Source organism: Telopea speciosissima, chromosome 9 (assembly GCF_018873765.1).
Source record: "Telopea speciosissima isolate NSW1024214 ecotype Mountain lineage chromosome 9, Tspe_v1, whole genome shotgun sequence".
NCBI lineage: Eukaryota > Viridiplantae > Streptophyta > Magnoliopsida > Proteales > Proteaceae > Telopea > Telopea speciosissima.
Window position 1 is genome coordinate 57,958,210 of NC_057924.1, and position 26,907 is coordinate 57,985,116.

At 37.5% G+C, this 26,907-nt stretch overlaps 2 protein-coding genes, 2 non-coding genes and 1 pseudogene across 4 annotated transcripts; 1 reads left to right on the plus strand and 4 right to left on the minus strand.

Moving 5' to 3' along the window:
• Positions 1-3,010: 3,010 nt before the first annotated feature.
• On the minus strand, positions 3,011-5,866 carry LOC122639937 (F-box/FBD/LRR-repeat protein At5g56420-like). The gene is made up of 5 exons (XM_043832988.1): positions 5,834-5,866; positions 4,999-5,020; positions 3,909-4,916; positions 3,561-3,722; positions 3,011-3,444 (listed from the first exon to the last, which is right to left on the minus strand). The coding sequence occupies exons 2-5, from the start codon at positions 5,008-5,010 to the stop codon at positions 3,028-3,030; spliced, it is 1,599 nt and encodes a 532-aa protein (XP_043688923.1). The 5' UTR covers positions 5,011-5,020; positions 5,834-5,866; the 3' UTR covers positions 3,011-3,027.
• A 317-nt stretch (positions 5,867-6,183) lies between these two features.
• On the minus strand, positions 6,184-6,256 carry TRNAE-CUC. Its single transcript has one exon. It is a non-coding gene; the product is annotated as a tRNA-Glu (tRNA).
• Positions 6,257-6,431: 175 nt separating this feature from the next.
• On the plus strand, positions 6,432-9,457 carry LOC122639169 (putative receptor-like protein kinase At3g47110). The gene is made up of 3 exons (XM_043831997.1): positions 6,432-7,473; positions 8,585-8,932; positions 9,069-9,457. Exons 1-3 carry the CDS (start codon positions 6,432-6,434, stop codon positions 9,455-9,457), a joined length of 1,779 nt encoding a protein of 592 aa, XP_043687932.1.
• Positions 9,458-14,255: 4,798 nt separating this feature from the next.
• On the minus strand, positions 14,256-14,328 carry TRNAE-CUC. Its single transcript has one exon. It is a non-coding gene; the product is annotated as a tRNA-Glu (tRNA).
• Positions 14,329-22,329: 8,001 nt separating this feature from the next.
• LOC122639170 lies at positions 22,330-26,907 on the minus strand (annotated as a pseudogene).

The following is a 26,907-nucleotide window of genomic DNA, read 5'->3' on the forward strand; positions in this document are numbered from 1 at the left end:
TAGTTTACTGTTTTGTTTGTTTCTTTCCTTCAGATGGTTTGGGTTCAGTACTTTATGATGTTGAGAGTGTAATAGTTAGGAGTGTTAAGTTTTCTTTAGTCGTGTGAATTGAGACTTCATGTCAGTGGTTGTGGTGTTTGCTTTGAGTTTGGTGGTTTACAAGTTTGTGTAATCTCAGTTATGGTTATTAGATATGGATAATATGATGCTTGCTTTGTCTAATTTTTCATAGGAATGGTATGGTTCTTCCACTTGTCTTGGGTTTTAACCTTTAGTTAATGTGGACTCTTATTCCCATTGTTCTTGTGCTCCCCCTTTGTTCAACGACTAGAACTACTCATTTTGCATTCAATACCATAAAAATATTTTGGGCTGATGCTCTCTGTGCTGCGCGCAGGCTGCGCCCAGACACATGGGCCTGCCACTCAAGGGGCAGGGTGGTCATTGCGCCCATCCCCAGGTGTCTGGCCACAGCCTGCACCCCGACACAGAAAACATTCTCCCAAATATTTTCCTTAAACTTGCATCTCTTTTATACTTTTACTCATTGTGTTTCTCTTATATCAGAAAATAATTAGTACTAGACCCTGGCCTAAGAAAAATAAAAGAATAAAGGTAGGGAACTAGTTTTGGTTATTAACTGATTAATTTTTCATCAAGTTAGGAAGCAAACTTAGGATAATTGAAAAGTACAAATGTAGAATGTGGTGATATGTTGGTTCATGTACCAGCTTGTAAAAAAGGTAGCCTTTAATTTTAGTGGATTCTCACTCATCTGGAGCATTGGTTATGCCAAATGGAGAGGGTTCTCCACGCTGCCAGTGTAAAGAGATCTCCCAGGCCAAATCAATCAGTACAAGGAAAACGGTATTGTCAACAACAAGTCCTCGTAGTCAGGGAAGAGAGAGAGTGTCAGTTCAGCTCGTATAATTAAGATGTTAAAGAGTGGGAAAAAAAATCCTCAGAGTGTAGGTCTTTCCACGACTCGAGTGGAAAAATTTAAGCTCTATCCCACGACTAAACCTGGATTTCTATTTTCTCTCGTAAGGTTGTTTCTATTGCTCATGGAATTATTTCTTTTGCCTTTTTTTTTTCTTCTCCAAATTTCTTGTGCCATTTTGGACTTTGATGTAATTTTTCTATATTTTCGTAATACCAAAGAAGAAAAGTACCGGATTGGTGGTAGTAGAAGGAACTACTTGTAAGAAGAGTAGCCATGGTTGGGTTGGGACAGGAATTGCCATTCAAACTGAATCAATACTAGCTAATAAAGATGGTACTAAACACACATGCAAGGTTCTTTTGTTTTTGTTTGAAGATAGAAACTTACTTTTAGTGAAGCATTTGAAGCAACATGAACCAGATTTAATTTCTAAGATTAGATTTGGAAAAATAAAAAAAGGACTGAAATTTATTTCTTTAATTTTTTTTCTTTTAGTGTTTTTGGGTCTATCCATTTAACTTGCCCCATGGAACTTTGACTGCAATTACTAGGGAGTGATTGAGTGAGGGGGAGGGGGTTACTACGGACCCCATTCATTGGAGTGGAGTCATTTAATGAGAAGCACAAGATGAATACTGGAGGAGAGTCAAACCCATGACTTCTTGGGAGCTTGCATTCTACTAACAAGACACACCGGTCTTTGGACTTCTCTTTTGTTATTTTGAAAGACCGATGGACCCATGCTCTTATGTTTAATGTCACTTTCTTTGGTTGGGGGAGATGAAGGGGGGAAGAAGTTTTTATCACATGGGAATGAGAAAGCAAGGAGGGCATGCTCAATATTCACACACCCTAATATCCGAATTAAAATACCAGAAAGGGAAGCTAAGGAAATAAATATGACTTTCTTCCACTATTAAATTAAAATTTAGATATGGGTTCATTTATCGTTGCTCAAATGAGATGGCTAGGTCTTAAAACAAAATGAGTTGGGTCTTTCGGGTGCCGCAACCTGCAAAAGGTCGTCAGTGACAAAGGAGAATCGGTGTGGTTTCGATTTAGGACTCTTCGATGCCTAAGTTAGATTTCTCTTAACAATAGATGAATTACTAAAATTCAAGCTAGACAATGGGATTGAATACCTAAATATTTATAGTTGAGTGTGGCGATGTGGAGAATCCCAGTTAGTGATGAGTGTTCTACGCGGAGTAGGTCATCACGTAGTAAAGTCATATTTAGAAGTGCTTCCTTCTGAGCCGTAGACCTTTAGTAAGGAAGATGTTCTCTATTAGATAAGCGTGTTCTTCATATGCTGGGCAACGGCCTTTGATGTTTGAGTTCGACTAGAATTATATCTCTTTGGGATAACGCCCCTCTGGTAGATGCCCATGCTCCGATCTTCTAGTGATAAGATGGGACCTTGGTGGGGACGTCATAGTTGGACCTCGTTGCCTGCGTGGAGGACTTAGTCCTTGGATGACTTTTTGGGTCTATTCCTCTTGGATTACCGAATGGATTTTGACATAACCCGGCTTGGGCTGGCTTCTTCTTCATGTTAGGACACGCGGCATCTCGGGATTGGCCCGTGTATTTTTGTTTATCAGGTATATCTGCGATGGACTAGAGAGGCTCCTTGATATAGCTTAGGGGCTTGGGTTTGCATTTAAGTAATGGTAAAAGAAATTGATCCCATAAATTAACCTAAAGAAAGAAAAAAAACATATGAAAAGGAATCTTTAAAGAAATCTGGCTGATGAGTGTCTCACCTCACGTAAGTAACATTTACTTACTCATAATACCTCATACGACCATTCAAATCTAACATAGCGTTTGGATTACCCCACCTTTTTTTTTCTCTACAAGATATAAGCTCACCCTTGAAAATTGAATATTTTTTTTTTTTCAGCCATAGAGAAATAGGGTTATGTTATTGATACAATTTGAATTTGGAAACAACATTAAAGCTATCTGCAGTCCCATCTAGCAGCTAGTGCTTCCTTTAACTAAGATATTAGAGAACTGATAATGTTGCTATTATTAATGCACTACTGTAAATCAAAACAAGTCTGTGAATCAGTACCATGCTACCTGGGTAATGGGCGCCATTCATCCAAATCGTACAGGAAAGGCTTTCTCCTTAGAGGCATTAATAGGAAATTCTGATGCAGACCATACAAACCATACTGACAAATAGGCAGCTTGGAGTAATCAAGTTCACGCATCAAGGTTTTCAACTCAATTACACAATGATCTGATGCTCGCGGAAACCTTAGGAGCTTTTGTTTAGCCTCTCCTTGCTTCCAAGAATCATCGGACAATTCTACAGAAGCAACAAGCATTATCTTCTCCAAACTCTTTGCATTTTCTAGCAAAAATTTCAGTAGCTCCAGTTCATTCTCCCTTCCCCCAAAACCCTTGAGTTCAACCACCTTGAGATGATCACAGAGACAATTGATACCCAATTTCTCTGGTTCCCAACATTTCTGGCCTTTGGACTTGTCCTGCACATGCCTCGGTGACCGATTAAACTCAGAATTCAAGGCATAAACAGCATGACCTATGTAATACTTACATTAATGGCTAACTAAAATAATTAGATTCTTAAACTTTGATTTACCTCATCAATTTTTACTTTGAGGTATTCAAGATTTGGAGCACTTTGGAGTAAGCAGGTTATAACTGAAAGATGCCTTGGGCAACACCCTGCGGTCAGCTTCAAAGATCTAAGATTGTAAAAGGTGGGCAGATGATCTAACAAATCATGCAATGGAGAAAGAATCTGCAAAGGGGGAGAAAAATTAACACCGTAAAAATCACACAAAATGAAAAGCGATACACCTACTGTAATTGCAAACCTTTTCTAAAAAGTGGTTTATAAGAGAAGAAACATAAAAACAAACAGAGAGATAACTTGATAACTCTGAAAAATACAATCATATAAAGAGAAGAGATGCAGAAAAAGTACCTCAATGGTGTTGCTGTTCCTACCAGACAACTTCAGAACTTTTGCATGAGAAACCCCTTTAAGAAGATTAATTGCACTGTAACCATCTGTGTTCCAGAATACTCTCAGTTCATGGCGAGTAGGGCATAAGCGAATACATGCATCAACCATAGAGTGTGCATTCTCCAGTGAATAGCCAATGGCAACACCATCACAGTACCTTAGTGATACAAGATCTCTGGTTGAGACCTTGATAATACAGTGACTTAAACTATGTTGATTACCACCACCACAGTCCACTGTCAAGAACTTCAGTCTAGGAGCAGAAATGTGAAGGACCTTAACATCCCGCAATCCACATTTTTTCATGATCAAATTTTCCAAGGTTGGACAGTTAAAAAAGAAATTATGGGTCAAATTTTCATCTGCAAATATAACAGAATCCAGACGCATGGTTTTAAGGCTAGGAAGACAAATCGAAGTTGGGAGCTTGAGATCAGAGCAAGCCAAATTGAGTTTCAACACTGTTAATAATTCACAATTAAATAAGCAACTAGGAAACTCAAAAGGAACCCTAGGACAGATGAAAATATCGAGCTCTTTGATCTCACGCTTTATTGCAGCCCGGATCCACGAATCAATGCGAAATGCATCACAATCGCCACCCAAAAGACGGAGCTTCTCTATATTTAACAAATTGTGAACAACCAGGACATTATCCACAAAATCCATGAACTTAAACATTAGATCTTCATTCATTTGTATGGAATAAAACAGGTCATCCTCAAAGTTTAGCTTGTCAACATAGGTCCACAAGTATCGCCATCTCCTTGATAACATGCTAGTACTTACTGCAATCTTGGTAGGTAGGAAGGAGAGGATGTGATGAAGAACTGGATCTGGTAGTTCACTTATTCTATCATAGTTTATAACTCTCTCTTGTTTCCCAGATGACTTTTGATTTTTAGCTCCCACCTTTACTAGGTCACCAACTCCCATTTTTTGCTGGAATTTCCAACAGACAACTGCCTGATTGATTTCACCTTCCGAGTTCAGTAACTATGAATGGTGAAGTTTGAGATAATAGTACACAGGCTGGAAGTGCCGTTACCTGAGTGAACATAAGTCAGAGCCCGTAAAGAACAAATAGAAACCAAAACAATCCTTAGATTATGCAGGTTCTACTTGATCATGCACAATACAAAATGCCTTCAGTAATAGCCATGATCATGGTCAGCAACCACATTAAGATCATCATAACAACAAAAGCAGGTCACCAGTTTAAACATATTTTTAACCCCTTAAATGTAAAGCACTGGTTCTGACACTTGGATTGTTTCAGTCAAGTGGCAAGGACATCAAAACAACATTATGGACAATAAACTCTACTTGAAATTCCAACACCAGATTTTAAATCAAGAACCACAGTTTTAGAACCGACCAGCAAGATATTATACTTGAATAGAGTTAAACCACACCCAGAAGAGCTGAAAATGTTCAGGTAGGTCACCCCCTCCCCACCCCCCCCCCACCCCCCAAAAAAAAAAAGAAAAAAGAAAGGGGTTCAGATATACAGAGGACTGTTTTCAGTTCAACCATGTGGACTCACAGCCTCAATGGTGGGTTTCTCTTCCAAGATAGGTGTATTCTAAAATCACAATTTCTCTTTCTTTTGGTTTCTTTTAATAGATTCTAGCAATCAATTTGAACTCAGCAGAGCAGACTATAGGGTTTTTTTTCATGAATTCAATACAAACTTTCATTTCTGTTGTCCTATGATCTAGTTCTGGAAATCAATTCGAATAAAGAAAAAATCGCAGCAATTGTAGTTCGCTCATCAATCACATATGTTAGCAACACAACAGAAATTCTAGCACATAAGAGAAGAAATCAGGTAAGTTAACTGATAAAGAAGTGAACAATAGAAAAGGGTAAACCGATGGTACCTCATGGATGTGCGTTCGATCGAAATGACTCTATCCTCAAAATCTAAAATGCGCGAAAGGAAAATTATCACCTCCAATTTGCTGATCGGCTCAGTTCCCCAGTTCCTCTAATAAGGGATGGTGGACCTCACCCGGGTAGGGTGTTTGGGCATGGGTACAGAGGTCATTTCAGCCCCCCTTTGTTAGAGGAACTGGGCCGATCAACAAGAGGTGATAAAGATTCGAACCGTTGGGAGCATATTAGGATTTTGAGGTTTTCTTCGACTGAGCGACATCCCCTCGCTGCGTGATTTTGAGGTATTTTTCGACAGAGCGATATCCCCTCGGTGGGTTAAAAAATTGTACAAAATTTCCGTTGCCGGGACTTGAACCCGGGTCTCTCGGGTGAGAGCCGAGTATCCTAACCAACTAGACTACAACGGATGTTACAATATATGGTCTAGTAAAGAACATTTAAATATAAACAGTTGTGAAGACAGGTGGCAATGGTCAAGTTCAGATCCTTTTCGCAATTAACTAACACAACCTGGTCCAATTCAAAAATAAACCGGGTCAGCATTTTCAGAACCACTGGAATCAAATATATGTGATTATGTACATGCACAAACTGACACACATAGGCCATCGTCATCAACAGCGAGTTATCAACTTGAATTTACAAGGGAAGGGCTTGGGAGGAAACATATCTCCTTCTATTGGGAATCTCACTTTTCTTCATTTCCTCAACATTGGAAACAATAGCTTCCATGGCAAAATCCCCCAAGAGATTGGTAATCTGATTCAACTCCAATACATGGAATTTGTAAACAACACTCTCGAAGGAGAACTTCCTATCAGCTTGTCCAACTGCACTCGTTTAAGAGAAATCTACTTGTCTCGTAACAATCTTGTTGGGAAGATTCAGGCAAGGCTATTTACGTCTTTGTGGAAGCTGGAGATAATTGCAATGGATGATAATGGCTTAACAGGAGAAATACCAGCTTCTTTTGGGAACATTTCCTCCATCAAAGTTATCTCTTTGAGTAGAAATAAATTGGAGGGGAGCATTCCAGAATCCTTCGGTCAGCTAACAAACTTATACTTTCTATCAGTTGCTGTGAACAATCCATCTGATATGTTTCCTGTCTCACTATACAATCTCTCATATCTGAAAATGATTTCTCTTGGAATAAACCAATTGTATGGGAGCCTTCCACGAGACATAGGTCTCACTCTTCCAAATCTAAAATTTCTAGATATTGGACCAAACTTTTTCTCAGGGACCATTCCAAGTTCCATCTCCAATATTTCAACACTCAAAATTATTGATCTCGATGGAAACAATTTTATTGGAGCAGTCCCTAACAACTTAGGTGATCTTCAAAATCTTCAAGCATTTGTTATTGGTGGAAATCAATGTGGAACAGGGGAAGCTGATGATTTAGATTTTGTAAATTCTTTGGTCAATTGTACACAACTAGAGATTTTGGACCGAGACAGTAATGTTTTTAAGGGTCCCCTTCCCAACTTTAGAGCCAATCTCTCAACAAAGCTCTTAGTCCTTGTTTTGGAAGAGAATCAAATATCTGGAACAATTTCTGTTGGGATTGAGAATCTCATCAACTTAACCTTTTTGGACATGCAGCAGAACTTTTTCGAAGGTAATATTCCGTCTACTATAGGGAAACTTCCAAAGCTTCAAAGATTGCCCTTGAATGAAAATAGACTTTCAGGACAGATACCTTCCTCTATAGGCAATCTCACTCTTTTGTATGAACTCAATTTAGATTCCAACAACTTGAATGAAAGCATTCCTTCCAGGATTGGAAATTGTCAACTTTTACAGTACCTAAGCCTTAGTAATAACAGCCTCCAAGGCCCAATACCTAAAGAATTCTTTCTTATTCACTCCTTATCAATATCTCTTGACCTATCTTATAATTCTTTGGTCGGTTCCCTACCAATTGAAATCGGAAACATGAAGAGTCTTTTTTTATTAAATATCTCCAATAACAAGCTGTCTGGAGAAATCCCCTCCACCATTGGTGACTGTAATAGTTTGGAACATCTTCATATGGGGAATAATTTGGTTGAAGGAAACATTCCACAATCTTTGGTTCTTTTGTAGGGGTTTCAAGATTTAGATCTTTCTCTCAACAACTTATCAGGACAAATTCCAAAAGATCTAGAGAAACTTTCAACATTGCAAAGCTTGAATTTATCCTTCAATAATCTTGAGGGGGAGGTACCAACAAAAGGAATCTTTGGAAATGCAAGTGCAATTTTGATGAAGGGAAATAATAAGCTTTGTGGGGGAATTCCGGAGTTACATCTTCTCGCATGCACAAACCATGGATCTACAAAACTAAAAAATTCAAATGCTTTTAGAATAGTTTTGGTGATAATCGGTATGGTTCTTGGTTTTCTTTTGATATCTTCCTTTCTTACTTTCTATTGGATAAGAAGATCAAAAAGTAAACCTCCATCCACATCATTAACCAGTGACCGATTCTTAAAGCTTTCTTACAAAGAGCTCTTCCAAGCTAATGAAGGATTTTCTTCAACTAATTTCATTGGTTCTGGAAGTTTTGGCTCTGTATACAAAGGGATTATCACCCAAGATGAAACCATTGTTGCAATCAAGGTAGGTACTCAACCTTCAAAATCCAAGAGTTTACAAGAGCTTTATAGTTGAATGCAATGCATTAAGAAACATCCGACATCGAAATCTTGTCAAGATTTTAACTTCTTGTTCAAGCCTTGATTTGAAAGGCAAAGATTTCAAAGCCCTTGTTTGTGAGTTCATGCCCAACGGGAGTCTAGATGATTGGTTGCATCTACCGCTAGACGCACATAATCATTCAAGGAATTTAAGTCTTCTTCAAAGATTAAACATCGCAATTGATGTGGCTTCTGCTTTGGAGTATCTTCATTACAACTGTTATGCGCCAATTGTTCATTGTGACTTGAAGCCAAGCAATATTCTACTTGACAGTGATACGACTGCACATGTCAGTGATTTTGGTTTGGCGAGGCTACTTTTAGAACTTGATGAAAATTCATTCCAGACTCAAAATAGTACCATTGGGATAAAAGGATCGATTGGCTATGCTGCTCTAGGTAACAAATAAACTATAAAATTTTGTTTTGAGTTATCAATCAATACATTAAAAGTTTTATTCAATTGTTTCTGTCTATTCTAAAATCTTCAAATCTCTTATTGTTATACTAACAACGAGCGATTTCTAAATTTCAGAATATGGAATGGGTGGAAGGGCAACTGTTCAAGGGGACGTGTTTAGCTATGGGATCCTTTTATTGGAGATGTTCATAGGGAAAAGACCAACAAATCAGATGTTTACTGATGACTTAAATCTCCATAACTTTGCAGCGGCAGCCTTACCTACAGACGTGATGCAAATTTTAGATCCAATACTCCTACCCAATGAAGAAATAAGTGAAGAAATTGAAGGGGTTGCTATCAATAGGATTGATGGTCCTAGTCATAGGACAGATCAATTGCAAGATTGCATAACGTCAATTGTTGAAATTGCAGTTCAGTGCTCCATGGCAGCGCTAAGAGAACGTATGAACATGAATGATGTTGTGAGGGGACTACATTTAATCAAAGGGAAATTTTCTTGAAGCACTAATCGATCATGTTCTACGTCAAATTTAAAGGTAATTCTGAATTTATTATCTTTGGGTTTATTTGTTTTGTTATGACTACTTCATGCTCATGAAAAATTGGGGAAAATAAAGTTTTAGATCATCCAATAGAGGTAGGGTGATCTAAGGTTAATCATACCATGGTTTTGAAAAATTGTATTGATACCAATATGGATACCAATTAGGATTAGGCAGGTCATCGCTGATACCTATACGAATCGGCCGATAGGCCTGATCTGATAACATTTTAAAACCATGATTTAAATATAATTTTTAATTTGGCAATTCAAAGAGTTCAAGACTCAATTTCAACCTTAGTTGAGCCCAATCTGTATCAAGGTTGTATCAATTCTAGATAAGTAACTATATTACAAACTTTTTTTAGGTGGCTTATGAAGGCAAAAATTCAAAAAGGATGCACGACCTTGAAAATAGGCTGGAGACTCTTCACAGAGTGATATAATCTTCGAATTCAAATGATCTACAAGAAAAACACTTTCCAATTTCAACCCTCTAAGACTAGATTCCCTTCTAATGCCTCTTGGTCACCATAAAAGATCTATTAATTCAAGTGAAGATGAGGTTATCTCTTACTTGGAGCTCCATATTCCCCTAAGATTCATATATTTTGATAGGAATTTGTTAGAAATGTTGTTATCCTGTATCTTAACAGTCTTTCAAGTATTTGATGATAATGATTATCTATGATCTTGGCATCTATAACTCTTGCGAGAAATGCCAATAGCATGTTGATTGAATATAAAAATTGTGTGTTCTGACTCTTTCTTGATGTCAAAACTATTCCTTTCAGACATCATCAACTCTCTAAAGTTGAAAAAATTGTGATTTGGAACATGCTTAGTTTTGTTGAATTTGGATGTTACTAAATATGGAGAGCTAGGAATAATGTTTGTTTCTATAAAAATAGGTTTTCATCCATAGAGCATTCATTATAAGAAACAGGCCTAATATTGTTAGCCCTTAGGAGCCTCCAAGCATACTAGTTTAAGCTGAACTTCATTTGAAGCATTTTGACAAACTAAGGTTGTGTTTGGTATGCATTGTCAGAATTGATTCTTAGATCTATAACACATTTTGAAGAGAGCAAGATATTGTTTTTTGTAACTTTAGAATGTGTTTTAGACCCATAATCTATTCCGAGAATGCATATAAAAAACAGCCTAAGGCATTATAAGTTGGATCACAAGAATTCACTTGGCTTTGCAATACGTGGATTTTAATATGCAGGTTCAAGATCAGTTCTAATAATGGAAATTACGACTCTTCAATAAGGATTGCAGCAAGCCAAAAGCATGAAAATTGATGAACAGCTGTGGGAGTCTAATGCAAAGGAGACGGTGACCAATTTTGTTTGATGGCACCCCCAAAGAATCTAGTCATCTGGGTCCCTTGTAGTATGCATTCCATTTGAAAGGTTGAATTTATTGTTACCAAAGCCAACCAAACTGTGAGAGAAATTTATTGCTACCAAATCCAACCAACCCGTGAGAGAGAGAGAGAGAGAGAGAGAGATAATGTTAGATAATGTTATGCGCTTCTTGTTTCAACAACTAAACCCTAGATTCCTTGAAAATAGGTAGTTGAAGGAGGTTGTAATGAGAAAATACAAGAAGATGGCGATTTTTATTTTGTCATTGAATGGAAGGACAAGGTGAATCTTGCTCAATATAAATGGATTGAAAAATCATACTAAAACTATATGGGGGAAGTTTTCATACACGGTCATGTAAGCATGCACGGCCGTGTCCCCTCTCACAAAGAGTTGGAAAAGTCATAAACCTCCACCCATTAATTAATGCCTTGAAACTCCCACCCTCTCACATACACGGTTTACACAGCAGTGTATGAAAACTTTCCCCTAACTATATTGAGAGAAAAAAAGAGAAAAGTTTGTAATGCCTACACTATTCTAAATGTAAAGAACATAGTGGTACCATTTTCGCATTCTATTTTGTCCCACTCCATTTATGCATCTATCTTAAACTTCGAAGAACTCTTGCTCAATTTATGACTTCACATTGGTGCATCAATTTATTTGCTTAAATGAACCCTTAATGGTAGGCAAACTTTATAAATCTCTCAAAGATTTTTGACATGTAAAGCATTATAACACTACAAGAAATTTTATCAACAATGGCGTTTTTTCCACTTTCATAGGTGGTACATGAATGAGATTTGTGTTTATTTGGCATTTGTGACATTTCCTCATGCAAGCGGCATAGTCTGCCTCCATAGTAATCCAATAATATCTCATCCGTACAATTTTCTTTGCTAGCATTCTAGTATTCATGTGGGAACCACACATTCCTTGATATATGTGGCCCGTGACTTCTTGTGTTTGTTCTTCATTAATGTAGACCAATTGGATTCCATCATAAGATCATTTCTATAGAATATCCTCATGAAGGATAAATTGGGTAGCGTGTCTTCTTAGAAGTCTATTTCTAATTTTTCTGTTGCTTCTTAGGGATATTTTCAATTTGTAATGAAGTCAATGATGTTGGCAGACCATGGCCTTCCATCAACTGTGAAGAAAGATTTGACTTCAAATTAAGGTTTAGTGTTTTGATGGAATATTGCCTTTGTTGCTCTGCAATATCTTTTAAATAGGATGTTTTCCCCTCAAAGACATCAAATGAGTACCTACCCTACCATAGCAACTCAAAATTGCATGGTTTCTACATTTGCGTCCCAATTGGGAGGTCATTGAGGCTAGAATCAGTCATCGGTATGTAGAAGGATCACAAGCAACGAGACAAATTGACCAACATTTCATCAACCACCAAAATAAGAAATGCATACAATTAAACCCTTACATAGAATATGGAAAAAAGTTGGGCGCATCGCCCCCTTGCCTAGCCTATGTCTATCTCTCTCTTCCCCTTTTGAAATGATCCGCCTATTAACGTGCATAGGATACGGGTGGCGTGCCTAGCCCTCAACTATAGAATATATATACATACCCTAATTTATTAGACTTGGGACACATGGCGATAAATGGGAGGTTGACTTTGATATATTCAACATTTCCAATTCAATGAGACTTAAGAGAAGGAGATGTGTCTTTCAAGACTGTTTTATAGAATTTGGATACAAAAGTGGACTACACTATAAAGCTTTCTGTTCTTTCTTCCAATGAAAAAAAATTCTATAATATTTCCGTGGCTAAAATTTTCCTGCGCGGCCGTGCATAGTTGCACATAAAACGTTTGATAACAACAAAAGAGGGGTCAAAACGACCACACCCCCCAAAAAATGGGTTTCAATACTCCTATGATGGCCAATGAAGTGGTCACTTATAACTATAATATTGCTCATGGAGTAATAAGAGGAAAGACTTGACTTCTAAGGTCTAACGTTTGTGGAATTTTATTGCTATTGTTCCTAAGCACTTTCCTTTTAAAGACACAGACATAGTAGCTCAAAATTGCATGCATGGTATCTACATTTGTGTTCCAAAATTTGATTCTGATGGCACTTCAGCTTCTAGTTTTCATTTTCTTCTTCGGGAGCTCATTGAGGTTGCTAGAATGCATGGCTTGTGATGATATTGTTTAGGTAAAGGTGGGGGTGGGGCCGGGATTTGCAGGGTGGTGGGGGTAATCGCAACGTCACACGTACTAGGGGGTGGGGTGGGAGCGCAGTCAAAAGAGGAGGGGATGGGTCGACGACCATCCAGGATGGTTCACTGCATTCCACAAAGGAGGAAGAATAAGACTTTGAAGAAATAAAATAAAATAAAAATGAAGAAATACCGATGATCAGAACCGGTTAATAGGTTATTATGATGGGTAATTTGGCCATTATAAAATAATAGGGAAGAAGAAGAGATAAGAATCCACCTTTTAGAAGGAATTACAAGCGGAAGTTTGATGGGGGAATTTGAGTAAATAAAGTTTAAGTTGAGAGGAGTAATAGAAAATTTCCCTTAATAAAGTATAAGTTGAGGGGAGTGAGAAAATTTCTCTTCTATATGTCATTAACGGGGAAATAAAAACTAGCTACAACAAGAGGGTCCACTTTAAAGTGTTTTTGTTTAAAACACTCCCCCAAGTGCATGTGCACCGTCAAATATATCATTTTGATGCACTTGAGGGGATAAAGGTTTTTGTCTATGCAGGGTCTTGGAAGGGTCATAATGTATATCCTTACCCTTTTTTTTTTTCCACAAAGAAGTTGTTTTTAGACTCAAACCTGTGACCACTTGGTCACAATAGAGCAACATTTACCATTGCACCAAGACCCACCTTCAAAGGGAGAATCCATGACCACTTTGTTTTTAATTCAAATAATTAAGATGCAAAAACAAAAACTTGTGAATACTCGTTTTGCGAGATCAATTCACCCTTATTTCTTTGCAAACAACCTCCAACAAGTAACAACTAAAGGTGTGCTCCATGATATATAGTGTCTAAAAAGAAAATAACAATTATCAATGGTTGACAATGTTTGCCCCCTATACAAATAATCGATAATATTTTCTTATACCCTATAGACACCATCTGATCCCATTGTGGGAAAACTCAATCCTAGTTATAATGACTATATTTCTCAAATAAGTTTTCAATATAATGGCTTGAAACCATTATCTCATCAAGTTTTCTATCTTCTTTACCAAAATCATGTTTTCTATCATTTAAGTTCAAAAAATACATTAACCTCTCCTTACACAAATGTGGATTATAGGAAATTTATCCTTGGAGCACTACAAATCCAACCGTCCACCCAACCCTCGATCTGTCCGAAAAAAAAATTCCGTTGCCGGGACTTGAACCCGGGTCTCTCGGGTGAGAGCCGAGTATCCTAACCAACTAGACTACAACGGATGATTTCTTCTCCTATGATGGTCAATTTTATTAAATATAAATTATAATGAAGACAGTCGAACAAAAACAAATGTGTTTTAAGATTTGCGTAGCGCTAATTAGAGGTGGTAATGGTTCAAGTTTAGTCCATTTTGGCAATTAACTAAAACTAAATTGGCCCAACTCTTAAATAAACCGGGACCCCCACTGAGATCAAACATATGAGATTATGTGGCATGCACAAATACACACACACATAGCATATGTGGACTACTTTATGAAAGAGCATCTACGTGGGATTTACTGATCTAGGATTTATGAAGTCGTATAGGAGTCTGGATTAATGGGTGCCATTGATCTTGATATGGATCAAACCAATCTTAGTATTGATGCATTGCTTGGATCCTTGATTGTTGATACTGATACAAATCGGATGATCCGGTTGATTCAATCCCGAGTTTTGCAATATTGAATTTTTTTTTTGAGGGAAAAAACACGCTACCTAATCGCTTGGTTTCTGCACCAAGACACAGGAGTGAGAACACTCCTATGCACACTCTCATTAGCCCCTTATATTGATGTAGGGGCTACACGATCAATCAGCGATCTTTGCCCTTTTCTAATATATGTTTTCTCTACTAACTAGGGATGCAATCCATTCCACCACTAATGGTTCTGATATGGTGGCACATTAACAAGTTGCGAGGACAGAGCAAGAGCTGGAATTGTCTTCCAAGGAAAGCAATCAATTGTTATAGCTAGCTTTTCTTTCCCCGTCTTTCCCCGTCAATGACATATAAGGGAAATTTTCTATCACTTCCCTCAACTAATACTTTATTAAGGACAAATTTTCTATCACTCCCCTCAGCTTATACTTTATTTAGTCAAATTCTCCTATCAAACTTCCACATGTAATTCCCCCAAAAAAGTGGCCAAATTACCTCTCATAATAACCTATTAACCATTTTTTTATCACCGATATATCTCCCTTTTGTTTTCTTCTTCTTCCTCCTCCGTGGAATGTAGTGAACCATCTTGGATGGTAGTCCATCCCCTCCTCTTCTGACCTCGCTCCCACATCATCCCTACTGCAACGTTGCGATTACTCGCACCACCCTACAAATCCCACCCCCACCCCACCTTTACCTAAATGATATCATCACTAATGTAAGGGTAAAATGGAATCATGACCTAAGTCTAATTATCAGATGTAAGGAACAAAATTATCAGATGTAAGGAACAATAAGAATTATAATTGTACTATCGTCACATATGAAAGGGCATAATAAGAATTGTGACCGAATTATATATTAACAGATATAAGGGAAATAGACATTATAATCCAAGTAATTATTACCACAGAAATAAGGCAGAAACAAGAATCATGATCATCTAAGTAATTTTGTCACAAATGTAAAAAAGCATAACAATAATTATACAACTCAGCCTTAACCCAGCTAAAATTGGATCAACTATATGGATAATTTTTTCTCCAATCGACACATTACATAAATATGATCCAAGTAATATTATTATAAATGTAAGGGCAAAACAGGTATCATGGGTATCATCATAATTCCTTGAAGTGTGATTGGATAATTTAGATAGCATTTGACAAGGATGCACATTCAAAATGGCTTACTTTAGTCATGGAATAACCATTTATCAATCTTCACTTGGGTAGTTTTATGTCTATAGATACATTGCATGTATTCCTTATTGAGATCAAGGAATATTAAGATGTGGGCGGTCATTGGGCAAGAGAAGAGCGAGACATGGGAGCAAACCAATAACAAGTAAATATAGTTGTGGACTACAAATTATTGTTTTTAATACATAATTTGTGAATCATGATTGATTGCATGTATTCCATATTGAGATCAAGGAATATAAAGATGTGGGCGGTCATTGGGCAAGATAAGAGCGAGACATGGGAGGAAACCAATAACAAGTAAATATATTTGTGGACTACAAATTATTGTTTTTAATACATAATTTGTGAATCATGATCGATTTCATGGCAACAATTGCATTTTGCTTACAAATATATATGGACTACTATAATTGATTTTTCTTGTTCTGTAATCAGTTAACATATCGGCTTTATGTTGACAGAAAACAAACATCCAAAACAAGGAAGAAGGCCGAATGGAACCTTCAACATATGGGCTTGAAAACTTAGACGAAATAGACCCATTAGGTAGATTTGATGATATATGTTTTGTTACTTCTTTTTGCTAGAAGGTCAAATTGTATTAAAAAGAAGGGAAAATTACGTATACACCTTAGACTATTGTCTGTTGTCTTAAAATACTCAATTTTTTAAACAATTACATGAATTCCCCCTGCATTTTACCATTATTTCAAATAGGTCCTGTCCGTTAGTTTAGTGATGTCATCGGTTAAATTTTTTGTAATGCCCAATCTACCCTTAAAAGGTAGTGAAGTGACCCTTTTACCCTATTCCTCCTCTTCCTTCTTCTTCTTCCTGCAACCCACCAATTTCAGAAAATGTTCTCTTTTCTTAAACAAATTTCAAATCAAAATAAATCCTTTTTATTCTTCTTCCAGCAACCCACCGATTACAAATTCAAACCCTAATCAATTTCAGAACAAATTATCTTTTTTTAAACAAATTTCTAATCAAAATAAGCCCAAATCCTTCTTCTTCTTCCAGCAACCCACCGATTTCAGATTCAAACCCTAATCGATTTTAGAAAAAATTATCTTTTCTTAAATAAATTTCAAATCAAAATAACCAAAATCCTTCTTTCTCTTCCTGCAACCCACCGATTTTAGATTCGAACCCTCATCAATTTCAGAATAAAATCTATTTTCTTAAACAAACTTAAAATTAAAATAACCCAAAACCTTCTATGGTTCTTGAAACAACAGCCATGACTGTCGGGTGTTTTTTTTTTAATATGCAGGTTGATGGCAAAGAGAGTGAGAGAATGGTTTTTTATGGTCGGCGGTAGGATGTTGCTACAATGTTTGCTTCATTTTTCTCCAGCATCTGCAAATCGCCATGGCAACAACAAATGGTTCAACAATGAAAGGAGCAGGTTGCAGCAGGAGATGTAGTTGTAGTAGGAAGGAGAAGAAGAGGGTTTAATAAGTAATTTTAACTTCACTGTTTTCAACTGAATAGATGATAAGGGTAAAATGGACTTTTCCATTCAACCACCAACAGCGGACTAACACCGTCAGGTCAAGGGGTGTCAAGTAATTGTTTGAATCCCTTGGTATATTAAGCAAACGAGCATTAGTACAGGTGGTGTACAAGTAATTATCCCTAAAAAAACGAAGAACAATACAAGATTTAACGTCTAGGCATTCCCAAACGGATACAAGAACAATGCCTATTAGGAGATTGTCACTTTCGGCAATGCCCTTAGCAAGAGCACCCAATAGCTATCTAGAAAAAAACAAACCTAGGTCTACTTAATGCATCAATGACTCATTCATCACAGATGAATCTGGGAAGTACTGTAGACGGAAATGCCTCTTTTTGCAGCATCACCAAGTAATCAGCTATGATGTTCGTTTCTCTATTGACATGTTGAAATGCGTGCTAAAATTTTTTATTTTTTTTTTGAATTTTTTATTTATTGCGGTAGCTAAATTAGTTATTTAGTACTAATAACCTTTATATTTGAATATAGATTGAAATCAGTATATACTTCAGCGAAACTAAAGGAGGCCCAATTTCTGTTATAAGGAGTATTCTAAATTCGAAAGGAGAAGCAAATATTCGCTATAAAGCTTTAGTTCCAACCATCATTCATGAAGTTCCGGGGGATGCTGTCGTATTTGGTGTCTAACAAAAACAAATGGTTCTCTTCTCTCTATTTTTTTCCTTTTTAATTTGGTGAGGGAAAAATTGAAAAGGATAGGAAGGGAGAGTTGTGGGCTTGTGGCTTTGTAAGTGTTTCCGATCTCCAATACAACTTTGAGTTTATAGGGGCAAGAGGCTCTGATTTCTGTGATAAATAGTGATCATAGTAGATGGAAGAAGAAGATGATAAAATAAGAGAAAGTCATCTCTTCTTAGGTTTGATAAATTTGTAAATATTCATCCTAAAGGGGATATATATATTATTAATATTGAAAGCCCTAACTTCACATTAGACTTCAAATTAACACTTCACATTAGATTTCAAATCAATATAATTCTGCCTCAATTCCTTTCCATATTTTCTCCTCCTTCTTCTTCTTTTTTTTCTGTATTTTATAATAGGATGATTATCAATATAAGTCTGCCTTAATTCCTTTCCATATTTTCTCCTCCTTCTTCTTCTTCTTTTCTGTATTTTATAATAGGATGATTATCAATATAATTCTGCCTTAATTCCTTAAGTCAAAACTGAAAACATCCTTCATGGGTTACCCATCATATATATCCATTTTCCCATGGAAAACAAACATCCTTCCTTCATGGTCATACCAATTGAACGACAAGATGACCTAAACTTAGATCATGAGATTGTTGTTTATATCACATCAACTGTGATCATCAGAATATGAGAAAGAATGTAGTCATCCAATTTTAACATCCTTTCGATCCAAAAGAAGACAATTTCTCTCGCCAAAATCTCTTAACTGTAAAAGAGTCATTATAACTACAGTAACAAAGTTAACTATAGATAAAACAGGGGAAGTTAATAGAAGAGAAGACCAGACTGTGAAGATAACAATCAACTTAGAGAGCGAAGGGTAGTGCGGAGAAGCTTGGAGAGCAAGGTTGGAAACAAAATCTATTGACCCCAGAGCAAAAACAGAAATTCTCCGACGACACTAGGTGGTTTGTCAAGCTTTACGAGAGAGGGAGAGAGAGATTTACCTGGACGGTGGAGAGACAGCAGCAGAGATCGTTGAGCTTGAGGTGAGGATGATGATAGCTTGAGGTCCCAACTCGAGCAGAGGTTATGATGGATCTTGAGCGTGCGCCAAAGAGAGAGATGAGCGAGAGACAGAGAGTTAGAGCTTAGGATTTTCGAGGGTTTGGACCTTATGTTGAGCGAGAGATGGAGATAGCAACCAACTTGCATTGCAAGCTCTTATTGGGTAACAATTTTTTTTAAAAGCCACAAAAATGTAAAAACAAGAAAAAATTGTTATTACAAAAACGTTATTTTAGGCATAAATTGTTATAAATTTTGATTTCTGTTATAAAAACCATTTGAAACAAAACAGGTTTATCAAACGATTTTTTTTTTTTGTTTTTATGCCATTTATGTGCTAGAAATATTATTGGCACAAAAACAACAGAAACAACACGTTATCAAAACTGTGCGCTTTTAACATTAGTCCATACCGTGTCCCCAATCCCATCCCCCCTTTTAAGGATAGCCGTTAGACATTGCAGTTGTGGTCAAAATTCAAAACCTGTTCTACTTAATTTCTTGTTAGAGGTGGAACTTGCTTCACTGTCATTTTATACTGTACTTTATGTCCAAATGAAACTATTGAAGGTAAACATAGTAATAAAAATAGGGAGAAAATCCAATAATAGAAGTTTTCTCAAAGAGGATGAATTTGAATGTGGGGTTCAGCAACAGTAGCTTTTCCTTCATGTATTTTCACTTTTTAATATTCTCTTGTCATGATACAGGCTTGGAAAACCACAAATAATGATGGATTGTAGGGGTTTTATTATTAAATTTTGGGCCAGTTTATTTGAATGTGTCGGAAGTCTGGATGGCCACACTATTGTAGAGTCCAGTTTGGGTGTTCTACTGAAGTTTATATATGGGCTGCTATATTTAAAAAATGAGTAAATTACTCTTCCCTCCCCTCAATTATGCTCAAATGACAAATCCCACCCTTGGGTATTGAGTAATAACTCTTCTTTCCCTTGCATTAACAACATTCTATCAATCGTACTCAATCTGTTAAAAGTGGTTGTTAAGTGATGGGAAAAGATTATATTACCCTTTCACAATTTGTCTTAAAACATCCTAACTTCTCTCTTCTCGCTCTATCGTCTCCAACCTTTGGAAAAGAGGAAGTGAAGATGAAGAGCTGAAACAGCCCCTGTTCCTTCTTAAATATCCCATGCCCTTCCCCCTTCCTCCTCCAAATCTTAAATATCATAAATCTACCAACCCCAACCAAGATTACAACCAAGCAACCAACAGGAATTTTTATCTTCTCAATTACACTGCTCGTGCTTGACGTCAAGCACATCTAAATGACTATCCTATCCCCTGCCCGAACACATTGCCTGAGGTGGGGTCTACATGGAGTCCACCTTCCTCTATTAGATGTACTTGACGTCAAGTACGGGCAATGTAATTGAGAGGATAAAGATAACAGAGTTATCCCAACTGCTAAACCCGAATCCGGTTCAACTACCCACATGGGGATGGGTGGGGACAGATCTGACCCTTCCATGGGGCGTGGGTCTCACACCCCATGGAGGGTTGAGGTCTGTCCCCACCCGTCCCTATATGGGTAGCAGATCCGAACTCGCTAAACCCACTCCTTCACTGCTCTTCTCTGGCCCGTGTTGTCCACCCATTTATTAAAAAGGAAATTTTCAATGTCACCCCCTCAAATAGATCAATATTTTAATGTCAGCCCACTAAGAGCCAAAATATCAATTTGGACCCAAAACTAACGGAAATAACTGAGGGTTAACTGAGGGGAAGTAAACTGACTAAATTAACCTTTATGCTAAAAATATAAAGTGGTTAACTGAGTTGAAAGCAAATGATTAAACTACCCTTCACCTTTTTCTTTTTTTTTTTAATTTCTGCAACTTATTTTCTCCCCCTCTCTCTCCGTCTGTGAGGCTAGTCATCTAGGGTTAGGGTTTCCTTGATTCATCTTCTTCTTTCTCTTCTACTTTGAAATAGGAGCAAAAGAAGAACCATAGAACCCTAATTCTGAAACCTGCAAAAAGGAGGAATTTTTTGGGGGTAATTGAAGGAAGAGAAGGCATTGAAGGAAGAGTTAGATCTACCTGCAATTTTTTGGGGTAAATTGAAGGAAGAGAAGGACACGTGCGACCACTATTCACCGGTCCTACCATATTTTGGCATATCTGTTTTCTTTGTAAATCTCTTTTTTTTTTCTATCGAAAGTGAGGAAAGAGCAAGAACAACTTATAAATGGATCTCCTCATTGATGTCCCTCATTTCTGCAATTCTGCATATAAGCATGGGGTTCAACATTTGGTAGATTATACGCTAGTATTGACAATTAAAAAATAATTTTGGTTTTTTAGGAGCAATTGATCATGGAATTTGAGACATAACAGCTCAGATTGAATCACAAAACAGATTCAGGTATTACTCCCCATTTACTCTCTCTCTCTCTCTTACATCGAACTCCTCTGATCATCTCACTTACAGGTTTACAGCGAACCTCTCTACCCTGCTGCTGCTGCTGCTCTCTCTCTCTCTCTCTCACACACACACATTTACATTGAATCTCTCTGCCCTCTAATCATCTCACTTGCAGCGAACCCAGAAGTTCCTGAACTTCTATTTTAGAACTAAACCCAGTACTGACTATCTCGATCTTCCCCTTTCCATTGGAACCGAAACCCAACTCAGACCATCCCAATTTGATTTTGAACTCTGAGAAGTGTGAGAAGGGTTAATAGATTCACACTTCCCAACACCATCGACTCCCCCTCCCCCCACTCCCTTCTCGGCCTCTGACTACGATTCTACAATTCCTCCATAAAAAAATTTTAAACTAGGGTTTTTCCTTTTTCATTTTCGTTTCCTCTTAGTTGTGAATCTAAATGATCTATTCATGGTCTTCGATGAAATTGGATTCAATTTGTGAAATTTTCTATTAGATCGACAAGAAACAAATGCAAGTTTCAGAGACGGGAAGGCCTTCGTTCGACTGAGGAAGAAGACAAGTTTCAATTGGGGGAAGGGTAAAATAGTCTTTTAAAGACATCTAACCTGATGACATCACTAATTAACGGTTAAAATGTTTTTTCCGTTAGTTTTTGGATCCCAAGTGATATATTGACCCTTAGTGGGTTGACGTGGGTTGACATTAAAATATTGATCCATTTGAGGGGTGGCGCTGAAAATTTCCCTTATAAAAAACAGTTCCCCAAGAGCTGCAATTACTCTCGCAGGAACTCTCACATTCCTCTAAAGATCCCATCTTTTCAAACCCCATTAACTCCTTCTAAGGCAAATCAATACCGGTTCTTGTCAATACCCAATACGAATCCGCTTTCTCTTCGTCAATCGCACTGCGAAAATTGCCGGATTCTAGTGGAAGACATCCACCGGAGGAACACTCTGTTCGGTTAGCCAGACACGAACAACCTCCCCCTGGAATACAGAGACCATAAGATCCGCACACATTTGGAAGCTCGCACTCGTCTTTGATCGCTTGGAAATCAGAAACCCAATTCGAACTGTTCCAGAAATAATCCCTAAGGTTCCTATCCGATTCCAGTTTCAGTCGTCGGATTCCTGAAATTGGATTTTGAAAGGTGTCGAATGGTTGCACATCGACTGGTGCTGCTTCTGTCTGATACATACCCAGAAATCCATCTGGGCTGATTCGAGCGTAAATTGGTCCATTGCCGACAATGATGCTAGCTTTTGCTTCCATGGCCCTGTGCTTCCAGTAAATCTGTTCTAATCCTGCTTTGAAATTGGAATACAAACCCATAAAATTGTCTCCAAGCTATATGATGAACCCAGAGACCTATTGATTGTGAAATTTTGATTATCGATAAGGGTATCGGAAGGAAAATCGAAACTCTGCCAAAGAAGTAAGGGTTCACCTTCGAACCTCTGTATTTGAAGATTTCCATTATCGAGGAAAATAATAAAATCACCTATGGTATCAGTTGACCAGAGTACGATGATGTTCTCTGCTTCCGCCGGAGGAAGAAGATAACAGATAGGTGCCGAGGGTTCGAACGACAAGAAGAAGAAGAGATAAGTTTTCTTATTCATTTTCTCTTGTTTTTTTTTGGTAGAAATCAGTAATTGATTAGATCATGCAAAAACTCAAGGTGTTGAGAGCGAGCATAACTCTCACAATCAAAGAAAGAAAAGAAGCCAAACTGTTCGTGCATGTAATCGATGTAATCGACAGGCCATCCGAGCCAGGGAGTCAGCCACAGTATTAACCGGACATATTTGCCCATGTCATATCACTATCAACTTTTTAAGAAAATGTGTTTTTCCGTAATTTCCATCTCATTTTTCCTCCCTCTCATTCTTCTCTTCTTCTCCGTCTCCGATTCCGAGTTCCCTGCTCTCCCTCTCTCGTTCCTCCGTCTCTCCTCCACCTACGGCTCCTTCTGTCCACCTCAATCCTAAACTTAGTGGAATTATTTGAGATTGGTTTGTTCTTATTTTTCCCGATTGCCATTAGGTGGTTGCAGCGTTTAACCGTGGGGATGCTTCTATTTTTTCATTTTCTTGTGGCTTGGTTTTATTCTGTTGATTCGAGGATTTCAGTTCTCCAATTTTTTATTTTTTCTGACCTGCAAATCAAGTCCCTAAATTAATAAATCAGAAGTATCAAATCTTCAGAACAGCAAAACCCACAGTGAAACTTTAGACCTAATTTTTTATTTTCCCTTTCCCTTTCCCTTTCCCTTAGCTGGTTCCATCGCCGGAGTTCTCTTCTTCCCTCCCTCCGACCATGAATCTCTCTTTCTCCACACCATCTTTGCTATCTCGACAGTCACTTCTGTGTCGTCATTTCCAATGGGAACGGAATGCGAGAGATTGTGGGAGAGGTGTTGTAGGAGATCACAGGACGGGAGAGTTGCGGTCTGTGGGCGAATTCACCAATACGAACGGGGGAGGAGGCGGTGGGGGAAGCGGAGTTGCAGACGAAAAGGGTGGGGGATAGAGGACAGGGGATGAGAGAGAGAGAGAGAGAGAACTTATAGCAGAAAGCCGGAAAGAGGTTGCCGCCGAGCTTATTCACTCACTCTTTCTCTCTCTCTCTCTCCTTCGTGTGAAATTACATTCTTGGATATCTTATTGTATTGCCACCATCATTCGAGCATAATCGAGGGGAGGAGGAGTAATTTACTCTTAGAAAATTTACAACTTTCATGCCCTTGCTTGTGGATTCTAGAGCTTTCAGAGGTGGATTCTTGTAGAACCTATATCCTTCTCTCTTTCTTGTGTTCTATTTATTGTTCTTCCCCACCCACCCCACCCGCAAAAAAAAAACATAAAAGGGGTTGTCGGTGATACACGAAGAACCTAACTATCCCATACTATACCGCTTGGGTAGTTTATCTTCAACATAAAAAAGTGTAAGAGTGTGTGTCAGTACACAAGGATTCTGCCACTACAGGGTCTGGAATGTTAGATTAAGTCCATCCGAACGAAGACAAAATCCCAAATCCCTTCTCTCACGCCTGAAACCAGCTGCAACTACTCTCTCGTCTGGAATGTAACTCTATTGCAAGAGAGGCGAATCCTCGCTCGACTCTCTGCAACTTCCTCCACATGGTACAGAGAAATCTGCAAATCCCTTGAACTTAATGGATTTTAATTTTTAACTTGTGGATTGCTTGTTTACTAGTCTACTAAATTTTAGAGAATGTCTCTTTTCTCTGTTTTTGTTTGTCTCTCTCCCTCCCCACCATTTATCGGTTTAGATTGTAAAAAATCCAACTTCGCTCTTTTCCTTTTCTATCTTAGTTTTCAAGGATCAATGATCGCAGACAGATAAACCAGGATACAAGATCTCAACCGGATATTTCATCTCCACGTACTTTCTTACCCCACCCCTCTTTTCTCTGTTTTGGTTTATCTCTCTCCCTCCCTTTCACGCCCTCTATCTGTTTTGGTTGAAAATGAGAAGTAGGTTGAATGGGCTATAGTGGGTATCTTTTAATTCATTTTTCTGAATTCTGTTGCTTTAATAATTGAAATTTAAAGGAAATGCAAATCAAACTTCAGATGGGTTCGTCTCTATTTTCAGTCATTGATTTGTTTGAGGAGGAAGAAACGAAAGGAAACCAATGGGCAAAAGACTGTTACACTTTATTAGATGAGCCGTTGCTTCTAGTTTACTATGTTAATCTTTGAATGATGCATGATTATGGTTCCCGTTTGACTGAGCTTTCATGGACTGGTTTGTTTGTAATGACACCACTTGCAGGGAATGGCTGATTATTTTGAATTAGAGTGTTTGTGATTAGAAACTCTAATTTCTTCTAATTCTTAAAATTATTGTAATTTAATTTGGTTAAGTTAATCTGATGATATCCTTTTATATTTAGTAAAGACTGGATACCATAGACCATAATGTCAGGCCACCGTAGCAACGGGTAATAATAATAGCATATGTGATTGCAGTCCACTATTTTATTCTTTTCCAGGTAACACCAGATTCTACTACTGCATCAAGTTCAATGCATTGGATTATTGTAATTATCCAATAGATCATTTTGTTTGATCAAAACATGGAAGGATATTTTGGGTTTTATTCATGACCACTACTGATTTATGATGTCTTCTATTTTGAACAAAAAATGTTGAACATAATGGTACTTATGTAATTTTTTATATAAAAGAAGTGATTTTGTAAAATATCTTTCAAACACTATTTTTGTTTTTTTTTTTTTTTTGTTCGTGGAACATTTTTGTAACAGTTTTACCAAACGTTGTTTCTCTTCCATGAGAGTATTCTCACAGCAAAAAATCGAAAAAGAGCACTTCTGTGAAAAGAACATTCTCCCATAACAGAAGTGTTACTAAATGGGACCTAACAATCCCTAGCCATTGTTCGTGCATCACCTAAGCTCCAACATATCTCAATGTAACTCCACTACATTATATTTCATCTATTTAAGGCTGGTTATACAAATCCTGCTGTACCATTCTGCTCTATCTAAAACCATATCAGTATTCATGAGGTTCCACTACCATGGAAAATGTCCTTTTTAGCCTTCTCTGTGTCCATTCAGAGCCTTCAACTTTCTCCACACTCAAGCAGTCATTTATCTTCCCTGCACATGAGATAAACATCTCAATCAAACATCTTCCTCTGTACTGTGCACACCTTGATCTAATAATGGAAAACATCCCCATTGGAAATCTCAGTCTATCTTTTGTTGATTACAAAACCAAGACGGAAGAAATAACATTGAGATGTATCTTGGCCATCAATACTAAATATTCCTCATTTCTTCTCCTCCTGATTATTATACTCAACTGCTTCCATATATTTTTGCAACTCAACCTAGAAAACTTTTTATCTTAAAACATCTCTTCATAGTTCTAAATTTGATTCCACACCCTCTTACTGCGATAAAAAATTATAGGGAAATTTTATAGACACCCCTTGTAAATATTCAATATGTCACAGATACCCCCTATAAGTATTCAATATATCATGGATTTTTCAAATTTGATCAAAATGTCAACCTTCCCCTTAGGGTTACCATTCAAAGTTAAAATATCGATTTTACCCTCTTAGTAATTTTTCCTAAAATTACTAAGATTCCATCATCTTCCATATTCTTCCCTAGGAGAACTCAATCAACCACCGTGGGCAACCATCAGCTGCGCCAGCTCCAGCTCCAACTCCAACTCGGTCGAAAATCAAGTCCGGCGATTTTTTCTCCGGCGACAT

Bases quoted from the DNA above. Each gene is read 5' to 3' on its own strand.
- LOC122639937 (XM_043832988.1), bottom strand. The intron at 3,723-3,908 runs GTACTTTTTCTG...CCCCCTTTGCAG, and splicing joins GGAACAGCAACACCATTGAG to ATTCTTTCTCCATTGCATGA. The intron at 3,445-3,560 runs GTAAATCAAAGT...AGGCATGTGCAG, and splicing joins TCAAAGTAAAAATTGATGAG to GACAAGTCCAAAGGCCAGAA.
- LOC122639169 (XM_043831997.1), top strand. From the start codon at position 6,432: ATGCACAAACTGACACACATAGGCCATCGTCATCAACAGCGAGTTATC. The intron at 7,474-8,584 runs GTAATATTCCGT...TTGATTTGAAAG, and splicing joins GCAGCAGAACTTTTTCGAAG to GCAAAGATTTCAAAGCCCTT. The intron at 8,933-9,068 runs GTAACAAATAAA...TCTAAATTTCAG, and splicing joins GATTGGCTATGCTGCTCTAG to AATATGGAATGGGTGGAAGG.